The sequence below is a fragment of the Dunckerocampus dactyliophorus genome, chromosome 7 (assembly GCF_027744805.1).
Source record: "Dunckerocampus dactyliophorus isolate RoL2022-P2 chromosome 7, RoL_Ddac_1.1, whole genome shotgun sequence".
Taxonomy (NCBI): Eukaryota; Metazoa; Chordata; class Actinopteri; order Syngnathiformes; family Syngnathidae; genus Dunckerocampus; species Dunckerocampus dactyliophorus.
In genome coordinates this window covers 22,774,461-22,788,762 of record NC_072825.1, presented here as the reverse complement: position 1 = coordinate 22,788,762, position 14,302 = coordinate 22,774,461, and the positions used below count along the sequence as shown (strand labels likewise).

Below are 14,302 nucleotides of genomic sequence, written 5' to 3'. Positions count from 1 at the left end.
ACCAAATTTGGTATTAGTGTGGAAAGTTTGGAAACTCGAAGTGAAGAAAGTGCTCCGGTAGGTCACCTGCATCATTATGCTCAGACGTTTCCCCTCCTTGCCTGAATTTGATTGGCAGTGACCCAGTGCCCTCCTCTCCCAGCCCAAGTTCCGGATGGTGACCCAAGGGGAGGGCTGCAGCAGCCCGGGTGCGACCTGCAGCGATGATCGCAGGTTTTTTTGCGCAGCGGCACTGCGTGGCGCCTGTGTCGTCTCAGTGTGAGATGAGAGATGGAGAGGGCTGGGACAGGAAGGATTAGCCGGAGGGAGGGATGACTGAATAACGAGGAGAGAAACACCCACTCCTGGCCAAGCGAGCCGTATCCTGCGAGAAAGCAGGGGTGACACCCAAGGAGAAGGGGAAGAAGGAACACAGCAGCGCTCGTTTGCCTTTTCACGGGATTTCCTTCTTGGTGTGGAAAGGGACGCTTGCTTTATGTGTGAAGAGGTAGGAAACGCGATTTCATTCATTCGTTGCGCGTGTGCATGCGCGAGAGCAGGTCTCAGGTGCGAGCAGTTGCAGGTAATGTGGATTAATCTCATATTACCAGCCAGAAACTTGTGCGTAAATTCTTGTGAGACTCGTTGATTATACGACAGTGATCCTGCTTATTTCCATCAACATGTCAGGAAAAAACATTCCTATCTCCTGGAATATTTCACACTCATTCATCAAATGTGCGCCTGAATTGGAGCTCGTAGTGGTACCTTTTTATAGTAATGGTTATCTTACCTCCACATGCCAGAAGAAGAACACAACTTTGTTGCAAGTTCTGTTTTATTCATCCAACTGGGGGGAGGTCTACCCATAGATTCCTTAGTCCTGTGCGAGTAAAGTGAGGGGTGAAGTGAGGAGACTGTTTGTTCTATATGGATGGACAATGGGCAATTCACAGTCTTTCCCATTTTAGCTGTCAGTCAAACTTGTGCAGTGTTTGTCCTCCATCCTTTCTCTTTTTGTTAATTTGCAGCAAGTCATTTTTTCCTCTTTCTCTGTTAGATTTCTACACTTGCTGATTGCTGCTGTGGTCAAAAATGGAAGCATGAAGTGTTTGGTAAAATGTGCTCAAACAACAATCCGGCGCCCCTATTTACTGAAATTGGCATAATTCAGTTGACGGAGCAGTCATCTGCTTTTATATTTTAAACGTTTTAGATGTTTAGATTTGAAGTAAACAATATATATATTTTTTTCAATGGTAATTTGTGGCCCCTCACCTTCAACTTACTGTGCTTTACAGTTTAATGCAATCCTGCAGATGCATTTCATCAACTTCCTTTTAGGCCAAATAAATTTAACAACTGAACTTTCCAAAGTGACTTTTCATATTTAAGAAATTTCATAATGTTTGTTTGGGAAGTTTTTTTTTCTATATTTAATGTAGCAGAGTAGTTAAATTGTTTTTGCATGACTGTCAGGGGATACTGAGCCAATATAGTGTTTGCTGGAGGTAAAAGGTCATCTTCTCTATGTGGAGGTGTTTTTAAAGGTGTGGTTTGCCTGAATGACATGCATAGCTACTCAGTCTAGACGTCAGAGTATACAGTCATGGAAAAAATTATTAGGCGGCCCTTGTTTCTTTAATTTCTTGTTCATTTTAATGCCTGAAACAATTAAAAGTAGCTTTGTTTGGACAAATATAACAATGGCAACAAAAATAGCTCATATGAGTTACATTTGTTGGCAGTACAATGCTGTAGCTATTCATGTAAGAACTTAAGTGATTTTGGTTATCAAGAAAACCATGGAAGTTGCTAGATATCAGCTCCTAAATTGTTATCATTATAATGTCCAAACAAATGTACCTTTAAGTTGTACCAGGCATTCAAATGGATCAATAAACTGAAGAAACAAGGCTGGTCTAATCATTTTTTCCATGACTGTAATTTCTGTGTCAGTGAAATGTACTCTGGAAATGTTTTGGTGGTATTCCTCTTTCAGATGCAAACTAATGGAGTTTTGTACACTGTAATTTCCGGTCTATTGAGCACACCTGTTTATAAGCCACCGTTTATGGTCCACGTTCTAACATGGGATATTTAGGAGACAGAAAGACATTACACAGAGGTTTCTAAAATGTTTTTTCACATATGTGCTTTTTTTCTGGCTCATTTAACACTAACCTACCAGAAATATCATTCATCTTCCTCCAGCTTCTTCTTCAGTGCCGGAATTGTAAGACTCATAATTCCTTCGTCACACACTTTGTCAGTCTCTCTCTTTCATTGTCGCTCTGTGTCACTTTCGTCTCGAGACAAATTTGCCTTTGAGCTTGTGCTGTCTGTCCACTTCATCACATAGTGATCCAGCCTTTCGAAACCTGTTGATAGTGGATTTTTTAAATTTTTTTTACACCGCTCCACGGTGTCCAGATCCACTGGCAAACTTGCAAGCTACATCATATGCATTTCTTTCTGTGTTTTCAAGATGAGTGTGTGTGCAAGAAGCACGAAATGACTGTTCCGAGATGTCGCAAGATATAGATGAGATGTATAAGATGTATAAGCTGCAGGGTCCAAAGCATGAGAAAAAAGTAGCGGCCTACTGCGGTACTTGCTTTTCATTTATACACCGTGTCCATCCAAATAGAAGACGAGCCTGACTATATGACAAATCTTCTTTTTTCAAGACCAAAAAGACAAAATATATATATTTTTAAAATGGTGTTTTCAATATTGAAATAATTAGAAATAAGAGTGCGATTGTACAGTAGTTGTATTTCTTAGCTGTTGGAAAGTTCCATGATCACCATTATCTGCATCATAGCTCTCAAACCTTTGTTTGCTAACTTGCACAAGCTTTGAGACATCTTTGTTGAGCGGGTCTTTGTTGCCATGTCATTGAGGTGAGTTGTTAATGTGTAACAGGAAGAAAAGCTCTTACTCACTTGGAGAGAAGTTGTATGGCGCCACCTGTCGTTTTGCATGTATGTCGACCCTGAATACGGGACAACCTTTCTATTTTTAGACTGTTTTCTTATATTCAAGTCAGTGTGGTAAAGTTGTATGACTGATTCTTGTTTTATTCAAGACATGAATCCGTTGTCCATACCAAGTTGACTAAGGTAATTTGTATGCTGTCTCAACCCATTATTCATACTGCATATGAAAATATATGTGCCTGTTTCTTGTAAAGTTCCTCAATTATAATTGAACTAGTAATGTGTTGTTAAAGGTCAAAGTTTCTCTTGTCATCTCGTCTCTTCTCCTTCCAACAAAGTCCTCTTCTGTCTCAGCCTTCCCCGTGTGGGCGTGAGGCTCGGCGGCTGCTCTGTCGTCGGTCTAGACTGCTCAACGACTGATGTGTAATTGTTTCAAAGTGGACATTTAAGGGGCTAACTGATTCCAGATCAGCGCCTTGGGGCTGTGTGTGTGAGTGGGGGGAGGAAGCAAGGTGGCTCTTTGTGACCCATTGAGCCCCTCCCCACAGTTGAATGGCATTCCTGAAGACTGTCACTAATGTCTTGTCTCAATTAACATTTTATTGTTTTATCAATGTGCTTTTCTTTCCTCTATCACTCTCTTCCAGGTTAGTGTTACTGGTTGTGAGGATGTTCTCTCAGGATTATTTGTGGGCTCCACTGGTGTTCCTAGTGGTCATTTCCCATTTCCCAAGTAAAGCACAGGCTCAAGGTAGGTTATCCACATTCCTCTCCATTCTTCACTCTATTTCCTTCTCCTCGACTAGATCATCATCATCCCTCGCTGACCTTTTCCACACCCAAACACTGTTTTTTCAACCTTCTCCTCAGTAAACTTTCCTTACGCTTCCTCCTGCTGCATCATCTCAGTTTTGATGAGCAGGTTTAGACCCATCAGATGACATGCGTGCACACACACACACACACACACACACACACACACATGCACACACACACAAACATGAGCCTGTCATCTCTATCATAACGTTTCAGCCCAGCGTCACTGCACCACTTGCCACCAAGCTGCAGATGCCGCCACGCTTCAGAGCCATTTTAATAAACGTGGTGTTACAGCTCGCTTCGAGGCTGTGATGATTTGCTGTGCGATGCGCTGCACAACATATATAACGCTCCACTGTGCCTCGCAATCAACCGCACCTCAGTAATTTTGATTTAATAAAAGTGGTGCGCTGTTGGGTTTGTGCAGACAAACGAGTAAAATACAATGTGCTAATGAGACATCATCTGGTGTTAAATCTTAATTGCCATGTTCAATTATCGTTTTGGACCATATGTAGTTGTGTTTGGTGCAAACAACCATTCACGCTCATAGTCACACATTTGTCTCTCTCTCACTCTCTCTGTTTTTGGACAATAACAGATTTCCCCGTTACAAACAACCACAATGGTTTTGTAGTAACAAGTCTCAAAAATCGTTTAGCTTTTCATCGTTAATTGCAAAGATGTAACTATCATAGTTAATAATTTCATTACTACTAATATTTATGGCTGTTTCAATGCAGTATTGTCATTGTGGTTATTATATTGTCCTCTACGTCATGGTCCTTATAGCTGTCACAGACTTGTGCTGATGTAGTCCTGTTTGTTTCTGTTGTTGCTGCTGTTGTCCTTGTATCTTTCTTGTCCCCCTCTTGTCCCTGCACTCCCTCCTCTGTTTTCTTCTCTATCCCCTCCTGCTCCGGTCCGGCTGCTCCAAATTCGCATAACAACAAAACATCAAAGTTAAATACATTTTGTGTAACAGGGGATGTGTATCTCTCACTTTTCCCTGGCAAAGCAAATCTGTTGCGCATGTAAGGGTGTTTAGAGCAACAATACTATCTGCCCTAATGGCTGGACAGGAATAAAAAAAAAAAGTAAAAATAAATGGCATAATGGCATAATTGTAAATACAGTGGAACCTCGTTTAGCGTCATTAATCCATTCCAGAAGGCCAGACGAAACCTAAAACATACTCTAACCGAATACATTTTTCCCATTAGAAATAATGTAAATTCAATTAATCCATTCCGGACACCCAAAAATGTTAATGCAACACACTTCCAATGTAAAGCAATTAGTTTTACATGCAGAAAACGATTCAAAATGCAAATACATAAATTAACATTGAACGTCACATTTATCTTGATGGAATGTATGTATGTATGTATGTATGTACTTTATTTATCCCACAGCGGGGAAATTTACTTGTTACAGCAGCAAGCAAGCAAGATACGCAAGTAAAGAATACAGTGTAAAGAATGCATAGTGACTAAACATGGTTCAGGTGGTGCAGGTGTTGTAGAGCCTGACAGCGGTCGGTATGAAGGACCTGCGGAACCTCTCCTCCTTACACCGTGGGTGTAACAGTCTGCTGCTGAAGGAGCTGCCCAGGGAAACAGGGATGGAATGTCTTCTGTTGGCATAGACACGGTGATGATGAGCAGCGAAGGAGCAGGAGAAGAGATATACACACGGATGCCACCTTCATACTTTGCTATGAGTTATTCCTTGAATTCAATAGTGTTTCTCATCTTCTTTATCAAAATGTTGGCCTCACAACATTCTTTGGCTCCATTGTGGGTTGTTTTGCAGCCGTGATTAATAAGAAAAGCAGAGACTTGTGGCATAACTGTGTTAGAGCAAGAACTACAGAGCGAATTGCTGATGACGTCATAGAAGTGCGACAGAGCTGGGGAACAATGACCTCCGTTGAAAGCATGCTTGCAATAAAGATACGTTACAAACACAGTTGGACTCATGCAGTGTTTTAATAACACAAGACGTGTGCCATATTATACAACAACCAAAAAGTATACATGAACTAAGGCAAATTTTTGGCGTACGCTAACAGAGGTTCCACTGTATAAACATAATGTTGAATACTGATAAAAATTGTACTGCCTGAAATCTTGAGTCCATGGACATGCTTTGCCACACCTTCACTTGCTGCTTCTTTTCTGGCTTTTGCTGTCTTCACTAATTGAAAACCATGCCCTACTAGCTTGGCATCAGCCAACTGATCTGGTCATTAAAAATATTCAATTTATTTACCTTCACAAAGTATTGAGATGGGTAAAATTTGAGTTATGTCACTTTACTTTGGGTTTTACTTTTGAGTCCCTAAAAATGTATCTGTAAAATGCCTGTAATGTCTAAAGGGTATATGTCATATTATTGTGGTACCTCTTAAAATATAGGTAGAAGTCTAGACTTCAGTGACATCTTGATTGTTTTATCTAAATTCATTTTGGTGGCATGTGAAGGCAAAATCCTCCAAGTCTTTCTACTCTGAAGGCTCTGCAATAAAATGAAATAAAGATCGCTGTATTGCTCTTGAAGTTCTTCACAAGAATCGATACTCCACTTGTCACATAATCTTTCTATTGATCTCTTGCTCATCAATATACAGCCAGGTTGCAAGAGGAATTACACGCTTAAATAATGAATGTTTCTTGATGGATTTCCACAGCTTGTTTTAAATCCCAAACAAATGGGTGCGGTCCTGCCCTGTGTTTGGTGGGCTCGTTTACTCGTGGAAGTCCTAGCAGCACTTTTCTATTCTTCCCTCCTATTCCAACACCGCACTCTTTGTGCTTTCACCATTTCCTCTCTCTTTAACATCCAGTGTTCATTTTCTTGTTCCCTTTTTTCTCATCATTTCATTCCAATTTGCAGCAGCAATCACGCCAGATACGATGATTTATTTCATTGTAGGCAGACATAAACAAGAGTTGGGTCAAAAGTGTGGCAGTACAAATTGGACTGGAAATTGATCCTACTAAATTGCAGCTGCACATAGGTGACCCCTCCGATTCTTTCATTAGGTAGCATGTGATAGCCATAATGTCCCTGTAAGCAACAACATCTGGTCAGCGGGGATTTTAGAGTGAGGATTTGTGTGTGTTCTCGCCATGGAGGATGTTTGTATATACAACACATATCTTCACAGGAACTCCCACTACCAAAGAGTAAGACGGCACAGGAAGGCCGTTTCACTGCCAGAAGATGTGGTATTCAAAGTAAATAAAGTTGAGGAACATCACATCATCCTTGTATTTTAATCAAGTTCAAATACACATGACACTGTAAAATCTAAAGACTGTAATGTAGGTACGTAAAAGCTGGGCAAACATTTGACAAGATACGTTTTCCTAACACTAATTCACGTTTATATGTTTGTATTGGGGATGATCCGATCAGAGTTTTAAGCTGCCGATTCTGATCATCCATGAGTGAAATCGGCCGATACCCTTACTGATATCACATAGATTAACAAAATTTTGAAATGTATTTATGATGTGTGCTACTGGCCAGGGGTGCCATATAAGGGGGAAGAGTCCATATAAGGGGGAAGAGTTACGACATCTACAAGGTCTCCTGACTGCCAGGGGAGGCAATTTTTTTTTTTTTTCCTGGTTGCACCCCTGCTACTGGCTATACGATGTGAAAAATGTAACCATAAAATCAAGTTTATTTAGACAAACATATTTCACTTACTTTTTCAAGACAACATACTGTATATCATTTGTGAGACTTTGGATGCGAGTACATTTTCTGATGGAGCTCTGGCAGGACTTCTACTAGCACGCAGTGAGGCAGTGAGAGAGCAGTTGGCAAACCGCGGAGAGAGGCTGGCCATCTAGTCCGATGAATTCAATTATTTTTCGGGTTATTTGCTTTAGACCTCTGACTGTCAAGCTACTGTACATTAGCTGCTGTTTGACTGATGATCACACGATCACACACTCAAACTTGCCATACCTTGTCAAGTGTTTGCTCTTCAAATGCCATATTAAATGAACGTTTTTTTAACGTGCTACCCCGGCGAGATATTTTCCGTGGCATGTTTTGCAGGGTGCAAAATTGATCTGAAAACGCCGGCTCGTCGCTTCCGTATAGATGAGCAATGTGCTGCTTTTTTTAAAATGATGACATCAGAGACCCGTTGCCGTCACGTGACCAGAAGTGAGCTTTGATGACAAACCAACATATCTGAATATTTCGAGGGTCATGATTCACTACAGTCGATATTGTCCTGGTATTTTCTTGTCTTAGATGACACACATTGCACTTTGTCATAAGTCTAGACGAGCCTTGGAAAGCAGAGGACGACAAATTTATGCGCATGCATTCTTTCTTTTTCTATTGTTTGGTGTGTCACGTGGTTCCATTTGTGTGTCTGTTCACAGCACCACACGTATTTGTGCCTTATGTATTACATCGTTTTCACTCAGTGATCCGTTCCCATCTGGATGCAACTATTTAGTAATCCAGCACAGCGTGGACGCACATTTTTTTTAACTCGCCAAAAAAAAACTCTCAGGCGTGTTCCCGTGTGGACACGGCCTCAGTTATAAGCACAAGTGTATTTATTACCAATCAGATGCTAATGGAAATGGCATATAGCTGAAAGCATAATGGCTAATGACTAGCATGAAAATGACACAGATTCAACAATTATTTATTCTAGCAATATGGAAAGAATTCTGAAGCTACAGTATGTGAAACTATTCATTATGTCCACAGAGGGTGAATAGTTTCAAATAATTGAATTGGATAAGAGGTACAGAAATAGAGGTTAATTTTAGCACAATTGTATGACAATTTTATGATGGTGACAGTTTGACTCTAGCACAAATTATATAATTTAACATGTAATGTAATGGAAAACATTTTTTTTGACCCAGCATCACAGCACAGATTATGTCCGACTTTGGCGGTTCCACTGTATAATTAAACACATGACAAAAGTAAAACATCGTTGTTGGTGAGATAGGTAATTTGTGCTAAGGGTGTGTATTTTTTTTCTTGAAAAGCCTAGTTCATCATTTTTTTTAATGGAAATTTATGATGAAATGAGGTGATGAAAATAGAGAGACTGGGTCAGGTTGTTCAAAGGTTTCAGACATGCTTTGCTTATTCTTTTGTCCACCTTCTATTGTTGAAGTCCACAGCGTGCAGTAACATGTGTTTGCCTTGAGAGGAAAAAGTCATTTTAATTTTGTTCCCTGCTTGGCCCCCAGAGGGTGCAAGTAAAAAATAATTTGCTTTGCAACAGTAAAAGCAGCAGCATAGCAGGAGTAAAAATGTCCAGTGTGTGTCAGACAGCAGCAAGGAATGTGATATTTAGTGCCATATTGTCATTTGGATGATGAACTATTCATAGTCAAACACTGTAAAGCAGCCAGAAAATATGTGTGGAATCCTGCATATGTGTTCTTGTTGTCCTCTGATCTGTCATTTCTTTTATTGATTGTGTTGATTATCTCATTACCATGTTTCAGATACAAGAGCAGCATAACATTGTTGTGTGCATGAGTGCGTGTCTGCAATGATCAAAGTATGCATTTTGAGCAGTGAATGTCAGTACGTGACTTTGGTGGCCAATGACTCCAACTTTAATGAACTCAGTGAAACCAGTGAGGTGAAAGCATAACCGCATGCAAAATAATGAATGAGGTGGAAGCAACCATCCTGTTTCTGTTTACTGTAATCCATCTTGTCACCATCTCCAGCCACACTGCTACATGGACTTGAGCTGTGAATGTGATGTGAAATGCCCTTACCGGTTTCACTCCTTTTGTTATTCAGAGATGAGGAAGAATTACAAAAAATATCAGTGAATTTAACCCCACTTAATGGGTGCATGAGATGATGGGAAATGGGTTAGGAAAACGCTGTATGAGCTCACCTGTGTTACTTGCATGAAATAGACAGGTCTGTGGGTAGAAATGTCTGTTCTGTGTGAGTCAGGGTAAAACATTGTGCCTATTAATACAACTATAAATATTTGATTGCCAAATAATAGCCAGCAAATTATACACACTAAAAACATAACATTCCTGGTGGTATGGGGGAGGGGTGATTCAGCTTAGTCTATTGCAGTGGTTCTCAATTATTTTCTGTCATGCTCCCACTGGGGGACAGAAATGTTTCCGTGCACCCCCAATACTAAATACTATTGTGAAACTGATAGCTGTTTAGTTATCTGTACTGTACAGACTGAACTCGAAAGTGAAACCAGCAAAATGCAGCAAACAAAGAGCAGTGAAGCATACAAGTGTATTCAAGAGTCAAATTGCATGCTGAGTACGACAAATTCATACATGTTGGCAGGTCTGCACTAATATTGAAAGTCCTCCCTGCCTCTCACCCCCCGGTCTATGGAACTCTTTTCTGGAACTCTGTTCAATTTAATGGGATTTGGAGATAATACATGCCCAGCCGGGAGAAGGCCCTGGGGCAGACCTAGGACACACTGAAGGGATTATGTCTCACAGCTGGACTGGGAACGCCTTGGTGTCCTCCCGGTGGAGCTGGAGGAGGTGACCGGAGACTGGGAAGTCTGGGCCCCCGTGACCCGGACCCGAATAAGCGAGGAAAATGGAATGGAATGGAAATAATGCCTCTGGATTGGCAGACGGCCGTACGGTGGCCGAGTGGTTAGCATGTTGGCCACACAGTCAGGAGATCGGGAAGATCTGGGTTTGAATCTCCATTGGGCATTTCTGTGTGGAGTTTGCGCGTTCTCCCCGTGCGTGCGTGGGTTTTCTCCGGGTACTCTAGTTTCCTCCCACATTCCCAAAACATGCATGTTAGGTTAACTGGTGACTCTAAATTGTCCATAGGTATGAATGTGAGTGTGAATGGTTGTTTGTCTTTATCTGCCCTGCGATTGGCTGGCGACCAGTCCAGGGTGTACCCCGCCTGAAGTCAGCAGGGATAGGCTCCAGCATACCTGCAAACCTAGTGAGGATAAGCGGCATAGAAGATGGATGGATGGATTGGCAGACCAGGGTGGTTGGGAGGGTGTTTTCCAACCATCCAACCACCATTCCTCAGCCTTCATGGTAATGTTCATTCTGGGGTTCTGTCCATGGGATAGTTGAATCTCTGATTCAGGAGGAGTAATGTGTTTTTTTTCTTGGTCGTGCAACTGTGGACCAACTCTTCACTCTCGGCAAGGTCCTTGACGGTGCATGGGAGTTTGCTCAACCAGTCCACATGTGTTTTGTGGACTTGGAGAAGGCATTTGACCGTGTTCCTTGAGGAATCCTGTGGAGAGTACTCCGCTAGTATGGGGTAATAGACCACGTAATTCAGGCAGTTAGCTCCCTGTATGACTGGTGTCAGAGCTTGGTCCGCATCGCCTGCAATAACTCGAACTCATTTCCAGTGAAAGTTGGACTCCGCCAGGGCTGCCCTTTGTCACCGATTCTGTTAATTACTTTTACGGACAGAATTTCTAGGCGCAGGCTGCAGCATACCCGTGACCCACAAGCGGCATAGAAAATGGATGGATGAATTTCTAGGTGCAGCCAGGGCATTGAGGGGATCTGGTTTAGTGGCTGCATGATTGGGTCTCTGCTTTTTGCAAATGTTGTGGTCCTGCTGACTTCATTGGACCGGGATCTTCAACTCTCACTGGATGGTTTTGCAGCCATGTGTGAAGTGGCTGGCTAAAGAATTAGCATGCTCCTTGCCCAGAAAAGCGTGAAGGTCCATCTCCAGGTCAGGGATGAGATCCTGCCACAAGTGGAGGAGTTTAAGTACCTCAAAGTCTTGTTCACAAGTGAGGGAATGATGGAACAGTGATATAGTGACTCTGCATTGGTCCATTGTGGTGAAGAGGGAGCTGAGCTGAAAGGCAAAGCTCTGAATTTATCGGTTGATCTACGTGCCTACACTCACCTATGGTTATAAGCTTTGGCTAGTGATTGAAAAGACAAGATCGTGGGTATAAGCAGCCAAAATTAGTTTTTTCTCTGTATGGTGGCTGGGCTGTCCCTTTTTAGAGATAAGGTGAGAAGTCATCTAGGAGAAACTTGGAGTGGAACCGCTGCTTTTCTGCATTGAGAGGAGCCAGATGAGGTGGCTCGGGCATCTGGTCAGGATGGACCAAAATGTGCATGACAGCCGTTTAATGTTTTTTTATGTGGACAGAGATTTTTTTTAAACTCCATTTATGTGAATAGACATTTTTTAACACATGAGTGGGGGAAATGTGCATTTTTGAAAATATCTAAAAAAAATATATATATATATATATCTGTGTTGGTGTCAATATGGCCTTAGTGTTAAGAAGCCGAGGTTACAATGCCAGCTACTGCGCGGACTTGTAACGATAAGCTACACAGACAGTCCCATTATAATGTGTTTATGAATGAGGGCGAACATGTAGCGCCAAATTTATTTGTGTCGGGCTACCACAGTTCTGTGTGACTTTTGAGGTGTTATTTCACAAAGTTTTCAGTGAAATTCTGAATTTTAATAAATTGGACCTCCAGAGTGTTCAGACTTAAGAGCACAAACCGAAATGATTAATGAGGGAACCTTTTAAAAAAAGAAGATTAAGTGCAATAAGGGGGAAGCTCACAAACAACAGAGAGAGAAGCTGGTGAAGGAATGTGCAGGAAAGTGTAAAGTGGAAGTGAATTTTGATATAAAATAAATATATAAAAAACGAGAGGACTGGAAAGCAAACATTTACCAGGAATGACTAAAAACTTTTCTCTAGTGTCTCAATCCTCCTGCATAGTTTGAAGATTAGGCTAATTGGCTTCTTTTTAAAAAAAAAACAACAACAAAAAACCTTTGAATGGAGGCTCACAGCGCCACACAGTGTGAGAACATGCACAATATTGTTTTTGAAGGCATGTCTTTAATTACTCCCACACAATGGGACTTTGTACTGTTTGTGGAAGTCTTTCAATGAACACCTGACTCCTATACAAAATGTTGCAAAGCATTAGTAACCAAAGTCCTACGTAGAGGATGGTCTTTAATTTTACTGCCTGGCATGAGGATTATGCGCAGCTCAGTCATGAGCAAGACGAGGTCACTTCCACTGGTGTAACTCTTGCCGATAAATTGCCCTAGTTTGTGAAATATATGACCGAGCTATATACCACACATATTAGGCAGGGGTCTCATCCATCTTGGCCTTTTTGCTGCACTTTTTCGACCAGATTGCAAATGCGCCTTGGCACATAGAGAGAACGAGAGTGAAATTTTGAATGTTAATATTCTGTAAGTGGCAGATGTGCTGACCTGTGAAGAGCAGTTTAAGTAGGAGACCCGCACATTCAGTCAGCATGCACAGCTATTAGCTTTATTGTATCCATATTCATTAATCATATTTACTGTCTCTTGAATTGCCTCAATGTACAGACCTTGACACGCATTCAGCATTATAAAGCATCATAGCTGTCTCATTCAATTTTCACATTTGTTAATTATCATTCACTGTGTGCAAGGGTGCGTTCTTTGACATGCAAAGGGAAGATGGAGGTTATCGTGGAAATGATCATCCAGTTATTAATCTCCTGCCAGCTCCATTCAAACACTATCAAGCACACACACCAAACGCAACCAGAGTAATAATATTCCCGGTTGTGGTGAATTATTCATAGAGTCTTATTGTGGTGAGGTGTAATTATGCAGTTTTGTACAATGCATTTGAAGTATTCTATAGTTGACGTGATGTGATTACGTGAGGACTGCTGTGAAAAAAAACTGCAGTACTGCGTTGTGTCCCAGTAATCGAATAGCATAACAAGAAGTGTGCTTAGGAAAGATCATATGAAGGACAACTCAAACTAAAATCAAACTTTCTCCGCTCATTACGTTGCTCAGTGTTGGATGTTTTTTCCTCCTTGAAACCTTGGTTATCAAAGTCATATTTTTAAACTCTCAATACCACAGCTAACTGTGAAGGCAAGATTTTTTGTTTTCACTAGTGCTGTCAAAAATAACGCGTTCACGGCGCTAACTAAATTATTTTTCCCTACAGTCACAGAGTCTGACACTCTTTTATAACTTCATACGGACCTGAACACATCAACAGAAGTTCAATTGCAACATCATATGCAGTGGAACCTGTTCCAGACTGTTTGACTCTAACCATAACAGACACTAACCAAATAAATTTTACCCAAAAGAAATAATGTAAATCCAATTCAGACATTCTAGAAAGCCAAAAATGTTATCACAAAACACATTCTTTGATAGTTAAATTTAGTAAAACAATTCAAAATGCATATAAATACATTTAAATGATGAATGAAAGGGATACGTGAATATTGAACGTTACATTTACCTTCAATGGAGACTTGACTATTCCCAAAGAAATGGTGTGGCAACGAGATCAAAACAGACACCACTTTCGTGTTTTGCCACGAGTTATATCTTAAATTCAATTTTTCTCGCCTCATTAACCCAAAATGGAGCCAAAAAAAGTTGCAAGTGCCAGCATTTGATAAAGAAGAAACACTATTGAATTCAGGAAATAACTCATGACAAAACAGGAAGGTGGTGTCTGTGTTGATCTTGCTGCCACA

At 41.0% G+C, this 14,302-nt stretch overlaps 1 protein-coding gene across 5 annotated transcripts in view; it reads left to right on the top strand.

Annotated features, from left to right (window-relative positions):
* The first annotated feature begins 246 nt into the window (after positions 1–246).
* The window catches only part of col14a1a (collagen, type XIV, alpha 1a), a 176,517-nt gene continuing 162,461 nt past the window's right edge, over positions 247–14,302 (top strand). For all 5 annotated transcript variants that reach the window (XM_054780660.1, XM_054780659.1, XM_054780658.1 and 2 more), the window contains exons 1-2: positions 247–487; positions 3,569–3,672. In XM_054780660.1, the coding sequence (XP_054636635.1) occupies positions 3,591–3,672 (82 nt within the window). In that variant the 5' untranslated portion in view covers positions 247–487; positions 3,569–3,590. The remainder of the gene's footprint in view (positions 488–3,568; positions 3,673–14,302) is intronic.